The following is a 13829-nucleotide window of genomic DNA, read 5'->3' on the forward strand; positions in this document are numbered from 1 at the left end:
TATTAATTCATAATTTAAAAAAAATACTCTTTTTGAGAATGAGCTCTAAAAAATTCTATTATTTTAAATGATCCCTATACAGTCATCACAAGCAACTGGTTAAATCATGGAAATTCATAGTCTGAAAGATTAAAAGAAAATTAGAAATATTGCTTTGGAAAATAACTGAAATAAATATATGGTAAAGTACTAAAAATTACTAATTAGTTCATAAAACTAAGACTAAAACTGAAATAAAGATAAATATTAATATTTTAAAACAACAAAAGCTAATAAACTAACATAAATTAACCTAAAATGAAAATTAAAACTGAAAACAAAATAAAAACTATAATATATAAATAATAATAAAATAACACTAGTTAGAAAATGTAGGAACCCTGTACATGTAATATCTTAATTAAAATATACAAATGCAAAATGCTTCTGTAAGTAAGGACTAGGTTTAGGGTATAGCAAATATAATAAGCCAAAAAAATAGACGTTAGTAGTCAGTCTCACTCTCCACCACAATATGACAACAAACAGATGTGTATAAGTTAAAAATCAGATTGGGGATCAAAGGTGCAGAGTTCATTGCTTCTGACCGATACAAGACCTACATGCACAGCTTAAAGGGTTAGTTCACCCCAAAATGAAAATTCTGTCATTAATTACTCACCCTCGTGTCGTTCCAAACCCGTAAGACCATCGTTTATCTTCGGAACAAAAATTAAGATATTTTTGATGAAATGTGAGAGCTCTCAGACCCTGCATAGACAGCAACGCAACTGTAATGTTCCCAGCTCCAGAAACATAGTAAGGACATCGGTAAAACAGTCCATGTGACATCAGTGGCTCAATTTAAGTTTTGCAAAGCTAAGAGAATACTTTGAGTGCAAAGAAAACAAAAATCACATAATTTATTTAACTATTGTTCTCCCCCGAGTTATGTCTTCCGCCATTTTGGAGAGTACCCAAGAGCGTTATCGATGTAATCAGCCTTGTTTACGTTCGGGGAAGAAAGCGCACGCATGGACGTAATCTGCGTAATCAGTGTTGTTTACACTTGGGGGAAAGCGTGCGTATGCATTGTGATACTTTCTAAAATGACGGAAAAACATAACTCAGTGGAGAAAAAATTGTTTAATAAATTATTTTTGTTTTCTTTGTGCTCAAAAAGTATTCTTGTAGCTTTGCAAAACTGAAGTTGAGTCACTGATGTCACATAAACTGTTTTACCGATGTCCTTACTACGTTTCTGAACCTGGGAACATTACAGTTGCGTTGCTGTCTATGCAGGGTCTGAGAGCTCTCACATTTCATCAATTTGTGTTCAGAAGATGAACAAAGGTCTTATGGGTTTGGAATGACATGAGGGTGAGTAAATAATGACAGAATTTTCATTTTTGGGTGAACTATCCATTTAATGGTATTACAAAGATATCTTACAGGATAACCTATGGATCTATTATAGGTGTCTGCTGCTTCACGCACACACATGCACTAATGCACACTTTACCTCTCAGCATACTGCTAAGACAGCAGTTTCAACACTCGACTAATGCTTTTAACTGCTTTATTATATTTTAAGATTGTCTCTCTATCCCCCTCTATTTTGCATGTCACTCTCGCTCTCCAGTAGAGGGTTGACACCTGTGGGCCAAGTCAGTGTCACCTGCAGGATTGTGAGCATATCTGCTGACACACATGGTAACTGTATACCCTCATCTCTCCACGTTACCATGGAGAGGGGTGCAATGAAGGACATTAAGCTCATGAATATTTCAGCGTTGCACCAGGAGACAAGAGAGAGAGTTTGGCATCATAGACAACACGTAGAGTGTTTTCTTCTTATCCTGACACACTGCATGTCAACTTCAATCTATCCCAGGCAACTGTATGACTCACATACAGGCTTTTTTGGGCATCTGTTATTGTGTTTCTATGTGTGAGCATTTGCAAATATGTGTTTATAACTATGAAAAAACTGTGTCAAGTTGGCATACAAAGGAAATCACAGCAATCACACTCTGGTTATGTGCATACAGACAAAACACACACAGTGCACTGCAAAGCCAGGCGAGAGGAACGCATCTAAGCCGAGCGAGTGTGTGCTTGAAGCAAGGGGTGATTAAAACAGGGAGAAAAAACAGAACTGCAGAAGTGTGTACCTTCTTCCCCATCAGCTTGAGCTTCATGATTTTTCACAGCTGTCAAACATACAGTACACAGCAATTGGTTAAACGTACACTCTCTCTCTCTCTCTCTCTCTCTCTCTCTCTCTCACACATACACAAACACACACACACAGAATAATGAAGGCACATAGTGTTAGGCCAGTGATCATGGTGCAAGCTAGTGGGGAAGCTGTCAAAATAATACATTTGAATATACCGCTGGATGCAAGACAAATTTAAATAATATTTTAACAACTGCTTCACTCACTCAGTGTGCAAAGGGTCACAGCAGGGAGTTCCGTAAAGAGTTCTTCACAGCAGTATAAACCAATATAGTTCACAAAGAAAGAGTGAAACTGTGTGTGTGTCTATGTGTGTGAGTGAGTGAGTGTGTGTGTGAGTGAGTGAGTGAGTGAGTGAGTGATTTTAGATCAGTACTTAGCTTTACCTTCATCATCAGACATGTCGAGGAACTCATTCATGGTCTCCGGGACATTGATCTTGTGTTTCTCGGTTATAGGCTGGTCAAAAATGGAGAACATGCAAAATATGAGTTAGAGATACTGTATATATATAAATATATTATTTGAAATGCTACAAGTGAATTTACGCATCACAACATTATAAGGTTCAGTATGAAATATTCATTTACAGATGTATTAAAGATCACAACACTTTTTAAATATTAACTTTAAGTGAGTGTTACAAAATGGCAAAGGTAATCTAAATAGAAAAATAAATAAATAAAAGAAATGAGCATGAATTATTAAATTTCCAGTACTGGTTGAAATGTACAGTTTTTTCAATAGTCTATTTAAAGTGTAATTAAAAAAATAAAAACATGGCTTACAGTTTTAAACTGAAAATATTAAATAACATAAAAAATTAAATTCTTTGCTCAGAAGTGATTAGCATGATGTGGTTGGTTGGTGTGCATTTGATTCAGAATACAAATTGCCTAAAAAACGAATCGCCTGGTATTAATTTCTATGGTAATTGTGGACATTGTGTGAGGATGTTGAGGGAAGTAGGTCATGACGCAGATGGTGGGGCAGGTTGAGTATGTTACCGTGGCAGTGAGGTTTTCATCTGTAACTCCTCTCAGCGTATCCACTACGGAGATGTACCCAAGTCGCCGAGCGATGGAGAGAGCTGTGTTCCCATTCTGCCACACACAAACACACACAAATAAAACTACTTTACATCTGTATATGAGGCATTTCATATGTAATATTATAATATACATAACTTGCTAAATGTAGGTATTATAATTATGAAAGAGTGAGATGTATGTTTATGAGAAAGGTACCGTAAATGTCACTTCTGATTCATTTAATGCATCCTTGATAAATAAAAGTATTATTTCTTTGATTTAAAAAAAATCATACTCACCCCAAACTTTTGAATGGTAGTGTATGAGTGTATATGTGTGTGTGCTACAGTACATTGCTGACCAAGGTTGACAGCCTGCTGAGTGAAGCAGGTATTCGCAGCATGCCTCAGTACTCACCACTGTGAGCTCATTGGGCGAAGCTCCATACTGAAGCAGCATATTAATGATGTGGGTGTGGCCTTGCTGTGCTGCTTGATGAAGAGGTGTGTAACCGTTCTATGCACAGAATAACAAAGGTCAATTTAGATGCAAAACAAGGAAATATCTATATCTAAAAGTCTTGACAAACGACAAAGAGAATCACCTTTGTTTTGGCATTAGGCTTAGCCTGATTCTCTAACAGGAAGTTGGCTATCTTCATGTTGCCATAGTGACATGCCACATGCAACGGAGTGTAACCACTCTGTCAGGAGAATATGAAAGACAAGAATATCAGACGCTGATACAGACACGCAGAACAGTCCCCAATGAACTTCTCAATGTATCAGTCTGATTGTGGTGGTTATGTAATCAATGGAAACACCACAAAACCTGAACCCTGACCTTCGTTTGAGCGTCAATTTCTGCTCCATTGTTCAACAGGACTTCAGCAACACCTGCCCTGTCATCCTGTGCAGCCAGGTGCAGCGGCGTGAGACCGTTCTGTTTATAAACACACACAGTGAGTCGAATTAATACGTATTCTCAACCGTGTGCTTTGTGCATGTGTAATATTTATATGTAAGTATGTTTACCTTATTGCCCATATTAACATTAGCCTGTTTGGTGAGAAGCAAGGACACGAGGTCTACACTGCCCTCCTGTGCGGCGAGGTGGAGGGGGCTGATGCCCTGACGGGTGACTGTGTTACACTCCGCCCCATATTCCAACAACGTTGTCCCAATCTCCAACTGATTCTTCTTAGCTGCAATATGGAGAGGCGTGTAGCCATTCTACAGAGAATGAGAAAAACAAGATACAAAGATACAGAAATTTTTAAATAGAAATATTATGCAGGCATGCAATTATCTTTTCTTGTTTTTTGCCCCCTAGTAATTTTCTTGATTACACAAACCAATCTGGATTTCTCAAATTTAGCAAAACAGAGACTGTAAGAAGTAACCAAGCTCTTTAATTAAGTAATTCCAAGCCTGTTACCATGGTGACTACTTTACCATTACTCTAGACACCTCAATTCTGGGAAAATGCAAGCCATGAAATTTGGATCTGCAAAAATCTTGCATTAATTATCTTGATCAAATTATTTAATCTATATTTTTGTATTGTTTACCATAAAAATATCTAAATATACTAAAAACATGTTAAATTTACCTGAGAAAATACTTTTTTTTGTTCGAGCAGTAATCAAACATGCAAATGGTGATGGGAAAAATATGATATTAAATTATATTTCAATGCTTTTGTATTCATCAAAATGCTACATCATTCTATCTAAATAAAGGCAAAATCATTGGGATTTTTTTTTTAAAAGAATACACAACTTTTGCTAGCTAATGCAAAAGCACTGCAATATAAATATTTTTCTCCAGTCACCATGTCCCTGTAGGGGATCCAAACAAAATGTAGCGATATTTGCTTAAACAAAAATAAACTATTTGAAAATGAAAAGAAAAACAAACTTAACGCAAGACATATTCTTTGAAAATTTTGTTTCTCGGGTAAACTTTTCTAGTTTTTTTATATATATATATATATATATATATATAAATATATATATATATAATATATATATATATAATATATATATATATAAATTTGTTTCAGCTATGTTTACTAGACTACAGTTTAGTTTCGTTAAATTTTCTTATAGTTGATCAGATTTCCTGAAATTTAACAAACTTTTCAGCTAGAGACTTTATGACATCCTCCAAAGATGTAATATGAACATGACAACAAAATCACAAACATTGTGACTCTTAAAATATGATTTATGTAAGGTCACTAATTGTAACACTAGGTCTTCTATTACAAACAGCATGGAAGGGTTAATCCAGCAGCCCAGTCTCAATGGCTTGGAGTGTGTGTGTACCTTCGCAGCAGAATGAGGAGATGCTCCCTGGTCCAGTAGTAACAGAGCCACTCTCTGATTATCATAGTGAGCAGCCACATGCAGCGGTGTTAACCCAGTCTACAATATACACACAGACCCCAGCACGTTCACACACACAGACCCCAGAACAATCACAAACACCAACATGCACGCACACATACACACAAACACAGGACGCATGCATGCATGCCAACACATACAGTACATGGGTGTGCACATGGGTGGGTGTACACACACACGCACGCACACACACAGAGAGACACACCATGTTAAAGTTAGAGGGAAGAACTCCCAGCAAACCACATTAAGCTAATACCAAGAGTTCACACTTAGTATGAAGTGAAAAAACCTGGTTGGAAAAAACACCTTTCACAAGATAAGTGTGTCTTTCCTCAACATAGATTAAAGGAATATCTCACCCAAAATTGAGAATTTTGTGAAAATTTACTTCCCCTTTAGATCATCCAAGATGTAGATGAGTTTGTTTCATCACTGGAACAAATCTGGAGAATTTCAGCATTACATCACTTGCTCACCAGTGGATCCTCTGCAGTGAATGGGTGCCGTCAGAATGAGAGTCAAAACAGTTGATAAAACATCACAATAATCCACAAGTAATCCACATGACTCCAGTCCTTCAATCAATGTCTTGTTAAGCAAAAAAACTGCATGTTTGTTAAGTAACAAATCCATCAAGACATTTTAACATGAGACCGTCTGTTCTGGTCAAAATATAATCCATAATAACTCATATTTTAAACATAAGCAATGGTTTGAAGTTCAAATATGCTTTGACATAAAGACATGAAACAACACAACATGAAGCTTTTCAAGTCACAGGACATTAACTGACGGGCTGGAGTTGTGTGGATTATTACTGCGGTGTTTTTTCAGCTGTCTGGCCTCTCATTCTGACGGCACCCATTCACTGCAGAGGATCCATTGGTGAGAAAGTGATGTAAAGCTAAATTTCTCCAAATCTTTTCCAATGAAACAAACTCTTCTATATCTTGGATTGCCTGAGGGTAAGTACGTTTTCAGGAAAAAAAGAATTGGGAAACCTACTCCTTTAAGCTTCTGTGTCATATTCTCTTTTATCTGTATGTTGTACTTATTAAAAAGCTTAATCTATGTTAAGGAAACCAGACCCCTCATGACAGCACAGCTGACTTAATGACACACAGGAAAATCAGCAAAACTTGTCAGCTCTGTGAGTCTCTCAATAAAGTTATTGTCAGTCATACTTTGTAGTGCAAGAATAGTGAGGAGGAACCATTTGAGGAAAGGCTGACACAGATTAACAGATGAAGACAAAAGAAGGCCCTGTCCCAAATGACGCCCTTGGCCCTTGTGGTCTGAGGCGTCATGGTTTGGCTGGTTAGCTTGGCCCAGATAGCCCCTGCTGGTCGATGTTGTAACTACACCATCTGGCTACAAAAACAAGGCTTCTTCATTGAAGGCCATTTAAAAATAGCCATGTTCTCTGACCATTTTTTGTAAGTAGTTTAAACACATATTTCATTACATTACAGTAAATGTTTTACCAATGCCCTATTTTTTTCTGACTTTTGAATCATAATGACTAATGGGACACCCCATGAACAAGCACGAGTGAAGTCCACATCACCATTTGGGCCAGGACCAAGATATGTTATGTAAACAAATGTAAACTACCAAGCATATATGGGCATATTTGTAGATGTTGTTGTGTGCATAATGTTACTTATAATGCATTTGTTCACCAACCTTTCCTGCTGCATCCGGCGCAGCTTTTTTCTGCAGCAGAAGATTGGCCACTTCCAACTGCCCATACTTTGCAGCCACATGCAGGGGAGTGAACCCTTTCTGTGGATATATATGCAGGAACAAAAGAAGGAGAGAGAACAGAAAAGGGTGTATAAAGATCCATAGTTTTGTCATTTTCATTATGACAGAGTCAGCTTAAAGTATAAAGAACTATGCACAAAAAACACATATAGTGGGGTCCAGAAAATGTTTTTGACAGAAGTCTCTAATGTTCACTTTGTCTGTTTATTTATTTAATCAAAAAAGCAGTCATTACTTCAGTCTTCAGTGTCACAGGGTCACACAATCATTATAATATGCTTATTTGGTGCTCAAAAACATTTCGTATTATTATCAGTGCTGAAAACCGTTTAATTTTTTTTTTTTTCTTTTATGAAAACATCTGAAAAACATTTACTTTTTTTTCTTCAGGATTATATGATGAATAGAAAGTCATTTATTCTTTATGTCTTTAATCTTTTTGAATTATAAATGCTAATGCTTGCTAAATAAAAGTATCATTTTTTACCAAAAAAAACTTGCAGTGACTCCAAAGATTTCTTTGGTTACATTTTTCCAAAAGTCCTTAAACTTTGCTAACATCCACATTTAAACTGGATTTTTAAATTCCAAATGTTTACTGTGGTCTCAGACTCATGAGCCCCACTGTATGTGGTCACACAGTACAAACAAACACACACACACACACACACACACACACACACACACACACACACACACACACACACACACACACACCAAACACACCTTAGTTGCTGCAGAGAGGGATGTTCCCTGCTCCAGCAAGAGAGCTGCTATCTCCTGATGACCCTCACGGGCAGCGAGGTGGAGAGGGGTGTAGCCAGAAGTGGTGGCAGCATTGGGTAACGCCCCCTTCTGCAGCAACTGCTGCACAATCTCCAATTTTCCCAGACGGCTAGCTATATGCAGGGCTGTTTGGTCATCCTAAAAATTGTCATTATGAAAATAGAGAGTGAAAGAGAGAGACAGTGATGAGAGGCCAATCTGAAAAGCTCATTTATCATCTGTCATGTTCTAATTATGTGTGTGGTAGGATGTGGACAGTGGTTTATTCAAATCTGAGCTAAGATGTGTGTCTCACCTTGGATTTGATGTCCACTTTAGCACCATTCTGTAGCAGGTATCTGACAACATCAGCCTGGCCGGCCCTTGCTGCCATGTGCAATGCTGTTTCACCTCTCTACAACACAACATTTGATGAAGTGCATGTGAGTTATAAGCTTTAATATATTAATACAAAAAGAATTTTAAACTCATCAATACATAATAATATTGTGTGATGGAATATTTTTAATAAAAAAAAAAAAAATCAAAGAATTCTATGAATTTTATTATGCATAAAAAATTTACCAAAACTTTAAATTAAATGTAAAAAAAATATACATTTTATACCGATTTTCTCATTCACACTACAATCACATTTACATATATTAAGAACAATTATATTAAGAAACAATTTTAATTTAAAATATCCACCTCAAAATAATAATGAACAGTTTTGAAAGTCATAAAGAAGAGGAAGTGAAATCATTCGCAAGGCGAAGTCACATAATGTTTTCATTTTATATGTTTTCTATTTTTTCTATAATATATAATTGTATTTATTTATATTATTTCATTTGTGTTCAGTTAGCTTCAAGTTGCAAAATGCAATATATTAACAAATGAATATATTCCATGTCTGACAGAATGTTTAAAATAATAGAAATGCATTTACAAAGTTTCACAGAATGACTCACAGTACAAATAATGTCTCTTTGAAAAGGAAACGTACCACGTTGGTGGTGTTGGGTGAGGCTCCATGATGCGTGAGCTGTTTCACTATGTTCTCATGACCCATAAATGCAGCAACATGGATGGGCGTCAACCCCGACTAAAACAACCAAACAAAAGACAAACATACTTTGAAACATATATAAAACTGCTTGTGCTATTACATTTCCCAAGCATATACACTAAATCTGTGAACATTAAAAATTTCTAGTGCTTTTATGGTACAATATCATATCATATTTCTCTTGTACCTCAGTAACTGCCTGCAGTGATGCCCCATGTTTCAGCAGCAGTTCCATCACCTTCGTTCGGTTCTTCTTACAGGCAATATGAAGAGGTGTGAAACCGTTCTGTTGATGTAGACACAAACATGCTCTGCTTGACTGAGGCGTCACCACACCCATCTTTACCAGAGGTTGGTAACCACAAAAACCTTCCTCTGGTTGAATAAACCCACGGTATTCAGTAATAAACCTGTGTGCATGCCACTGTTCAAATGAACTGTTTTAAACTTTACATCAAGTTATTTCTGAGGTTCAGGTTTATTTTTAAACTATCCTGAGAATGTCTCAGTATTACTATGGCAACACGGTCACATTTTGTCGTCCTCCCTGCCACAACTGTGTTTTGGTCTTTGTGAAGCGAGAGATTAATATTCATACAGCTGCATCTGTTAACAGAGGAAAATGAACCTAATCACCCATGAAAGAAATGCAGAGAGAAAGGAAACAGCGTGAGGGTATTTTCTGAGTTTGAATGTGTATGGCTCTCTTTTTCTCTCTGCTCTCACCAGGGCTTTAGCGTTAGGGTTGGCCTTCTTATCTACGATGACTTTGGCCACTTTGTAATGTCCGCAGTGAGCGGCCACGTGCAGTGCCGTCAGGTAATCGTTAGTGACATCATCCACGGGAGCATTGTGCTGAAGGAGCAGCTGGACACAGTTCAGGTGATCCCCTTGGGTCGCCATGTGCAGCGGAGACAGACCGTTCTATAGCAAACCAAAAAACAGCATTGGACATTTAACAAGATTAATGGTAACATATAGTGGTTAATCAATATGGATTTTTGATGGCAAAATCCGTGGCTGATGGTCGCCAAATATAGAAATCTAAATAAAAAGGTAAATAAAAATGTCCCTTGCTGCAACTAAATTTAAATTTGTTTTACATAATATTTACAAAATTTTAAACCAATGGATTGATTTTTTTGAATTTGTTGAAACATTAAAAAGATTGTTTTAGCAACTTCTTCTGTTATCTTATCTGAAAAATTACTCTCTCAAATACAGACCAGGTAATGCTACTTTTACAGTACACAGTAAATATGACATAAATATTCTGCTATTGTCAAAATAAAAGCTTCCAACACTTATCGGCAGTAAAGAAAAAATGATCTCACATGCAGATATTTAGAAAATGACAAATATTGATCAATATATGAGTCTTGGCAATACATCAGTTGACTACTAGTGATTGATTAAAATAAAAGTGCAGTCACATTAATGAATTATTAATAGTTTAGCGATGAATAAAGCACAGCTTACACAGAAGTCACTTTCAAACCAAGCAACTGTCTGTTGCTCATGCTGCAAATTCACTTGACCAACTACTTAGGGAAATCTTTCGTCCTCACATGAAATTCTTGATTGCATTGATTTCTATTGAAATTACTGGATTTGCCTGTGAAAATTCATCAAACAATGGTAAATGTGACCACACATTAATAATAAAAATAATTCTGAGGGTCTGGTAAGTGTGACAAGAAATCCCTCTTGCTTTGGCACATAAAGCCACAATCTAATATCAGTGAAATATCAGTTTCCTGCAGTCAGGAGAAAAGAGCCTGGTGAACATAAGGCATAATGGCCACATGGGGGCAGTCTTAGGCATGTGCAGAAATTATGGGAAAATTGGTGATCAAACATACTCACACACACATAAAAGGGGCAGAATTATTCTTGGGGTCAGAAAAGCAGTGGTCTTACTTTGGTCTTAGACAAGATGGGAGCTCCTCTGTCCAGCAGCATCTCAACAACCTGCTCATGTCCACTGCGTGCGCCGCAATGCAGAGGGGTTAAACCGTCCTATACACACACACAGACACACACACACGTACAAGCAAACACAAAGATAAAATGTTATATAATATTAAAAAGTATGCTCTGAGATCATACTCTTAAGAACAGCTGATGCCACAGACAAACCTCAGCACCTCCAGATGCTCCACTGACACTACATGCTGACCTGTTTGATATTTCTTGCTAGGCTATTCACTTTATGCAGTATTATATATTGCAGTTTATACTTCTTTGGATCTTGCCTGAAAGTTACCTTTACCAATGTGCATACGCTGAACACACACACCATGAACACACCACCCAGAGCAGTGGGCAGCAGTTGGGGGTTCAGTGTCTTGCTCAAAGGTCTCATCTCAGTCGTAGTATTGAAGGTGGAAGAGAGCTGTACATTCATTCCCCCCACCTACAATCCCTGCCGGTACCGAGACTCGAACCCACAACCTTTGGGTTGCAAGTAAGGCTCACTAGCCAGGTCATTGTGTGCCCTTATATTAAACTGAAACTTGGTCTCATCTGTGATATCACTGAGGTCAAAGGGTGAGCAACTACATATATATAAATGTAGGAACATCCTAAAAAGCCACCTGACAATTTCCTTAAATTGAAGGACAGATTCATTTAGGCAACAACTCTCTTCTCGTTATTCTTGTACAAATAGTATTTTCCATTGCCATATTTGTGTATTCATAAGTTCAAAAGTTTGGGTTTGGAAAGATATATTTATTAAATAATTCTTTTGAACATTCTAATATCAAAAGAATCAAAGAATCCTGAAAAAGTAAAATAAATGTAAAAACGTTTGCACAAAAATATTAACCAGCACTGTTTTAAACTTTGATAATGATTGTTTCTTGAGCACCAAATCAGCATATCTGAATATTATCTGAAGGATCATGTGACACTGAGGATTTGAGTAATGGCTGCTGAAAATTCAGCTTTGCCATTACAGGAATAATTTACATATATAAATTATATATTATAATAGACAACAGTTCTTTTAATTATTTCACAATATTAGTGTTTTTACAATATTTCTGATCAAATAAATTAATTTGTAGTTAAACTTGCAGTTAATTTGTAGTACAGCATATGTGTTTATGTCTGTTTGTATGTGTGTGTTACCTTGGTCTTGGCATCAATTTTTGCTCCTCGGTCCAGCAGCAACTTAACCATGTTTCCATTCCCTCTCTTAGCCGCCACATGCAGTGGAGTGATGTCATTCTGTATGCAACCCACCCAAACAGCATAAGACACACAGCAGGTATAAGAGCGACACAATCACAAGTTACAATCACACAGAGATTAAATCTTTAAATAAATAAAAAACTAAGTATGAAATAACAATAATATATATTTCTGTGACAAAATACAAAATATTCTGAATGCCATATGACATGCATTGCAACCATGTGCATGTGTCCCTCAGGCTGAAGCAGACATTAGTTTGTTTGGACTGTGCCGGCCAAATGACAGTTTAGATAGTTCAGCTGGGAGAGCATTTGGCACACACACACATACATGATGGGAGCATGTTTGCTCACAAAGTGCCTTAGGCAGGAAATTTAGCTCATTCTTTAAAACACTTATGGAGCATTTGAGGCTTCAGTCTGGTGACAATACTGTACAGGATTAATGCAATACTGCCCCCGTGTAATGCTCAGAGGAACTACATGACCACAGACATAATGAAACCAAGTTTAGCTGAATTTTGAATGGGAATCAGTGCACCTGGACTCCAAAGCATTTAGCACAGGGTCAAATAAAATATTTGAACAGATTATGGGGGGCCGTTTGCCCTGTAATCTGTTAAAATTGGTCCATCGAAGCAGTAGATGGTGCTGTGATCTTACCCTTGCCATGAAGTCCACTGCTGCTCCTCTATTTAATAGTAGTGTTGCTACGTTTATGTTTCCATAGTGGGCAGCAATGTGGAGAGGAGTGAAACCGCTCTGATGAAAAGAAAGACAAAGAACAGAATGGTTGAAACAATTATTTATGAGTCCATTTAGCTACCTGTGCTTCCTTAGATATGTCTTTTTGTAAATATGGCTTCAGTTTGGGATTATCTGAAGACAGTGAGTTTTCTCTTACTACTAAATATGATCCTCTTACTACTATATATGATCTTTTCATTTTGAATACGAGATGCAGCTGTTAAAGCAAGATGGTGTCCTGCAGGCTGCACTGCAGCAAAGGCCTTCCAGTCATGGAGATTTCCATCTCAATTAGCCAATAATCCTACACAAAGCAGGTGGTGCTCAGCATAACCCTTCCCCGCCTTTGTTTGCTCTCTTATCTTGAAGGGAACGGGGCTCCACCCATTTTGAGGGGAATTATTGCAATTATTAGCCACAGGCGCAAATGGAAAAACAGCAGGGCTTTAGACATTTCCAGTTACACACTAATAGACTATGACTTTTACAGAACTCACTACAGACAACACATACTGTTACCTACGGGGAGAATTGAATAAACATTCTCATAGATTATCATGATACAGTCATCATGATCAACGCATTCAAATTTCTATTCACTCAGAAAACCCTTTAA

General features: G+C 37.1%; 1 protein-coding gene across 31 annotated transcripts in view; it reads right to left on the bottom strand.

The window, feature by feature from the left end:
- Positions 1-13829, bottom strand: part of LOC109053736 (ankyrin-3-like) — a 100990-nt gene that overhangs the window by 41799 nt on the left and 45362 nt on the right. For 21 of the 31 annotated variants that reach the window (XM_042773876.1, XM_042773896.1, XM_042773898.1 and 18 more), the window contains 17 exons: positions 13130-13228; positions 12402-12500; positions 11187-11285; positions 9993-10190; positions 9454-9552; positions 9204-9302; positions 8511-8609; positions 8156-8353; positions 7349-7447; positions 5582-5680; positions 4287-4484; positions 4096-4194; positions 3857-3955; positions 3670-3768; positions 3229-3324; positions 2608-2680; positions 2154-2192 (listed from right to left, as the gene is read on the bottom strand). In XM_042773876.1, the coding sequence (XP_042629810.1) occupies positions 2154-2192; positions 2608-2680; positions 3229-3324; positions 3670-3768; positions 3857-3955; positions 4096-4194; positions 4287-4484; positions 5582-5680; positions 7349-7447; positions 8156-8353; positions 8511-8609; positions 9204-9302; positions 9454-9552; positions 9993-10190; positions 11187-11285; positions 12402-12500; positions 13130-13228 (1891 nt within the window). The remainder of the gene's footprint in view (positions 1-2153; positions 2193-2607; positions 2681-3228; positions 3325-3669; positions 3769-3856; positions 3956-4095; positions 4195-4286; positions 4485-5581; positions 5681-7348; positions 7448-8155; positions 8354-8510; positions 8610-9203; positions 9303-9453; positions 9553-9992; positions 10191-11186; positions 11286-12401; positions 12501-13129; positions 13229-13829) is intronic. The other 10 variants (XM_042773899.1, XM_042773886.1, XM_042773879.1 and 7 more) reach the window with 3 other exon arrangements.

The sequence above is a fragment of the Cyprinus carpio genome, chromosome A17 (genome assembly GCF_018340385.1).
Source record: "Cyprinus carpio isolate SPL01 chromosome A17, ASM1834038v1, whole genome shotgun sequence".
Lineage (NCBI taxonomy): Eukaryota > Metazoa > Chordata > Actinopteri > Cypriniformes > Cyprinidae > Cyprinus > Cyprinus carpio.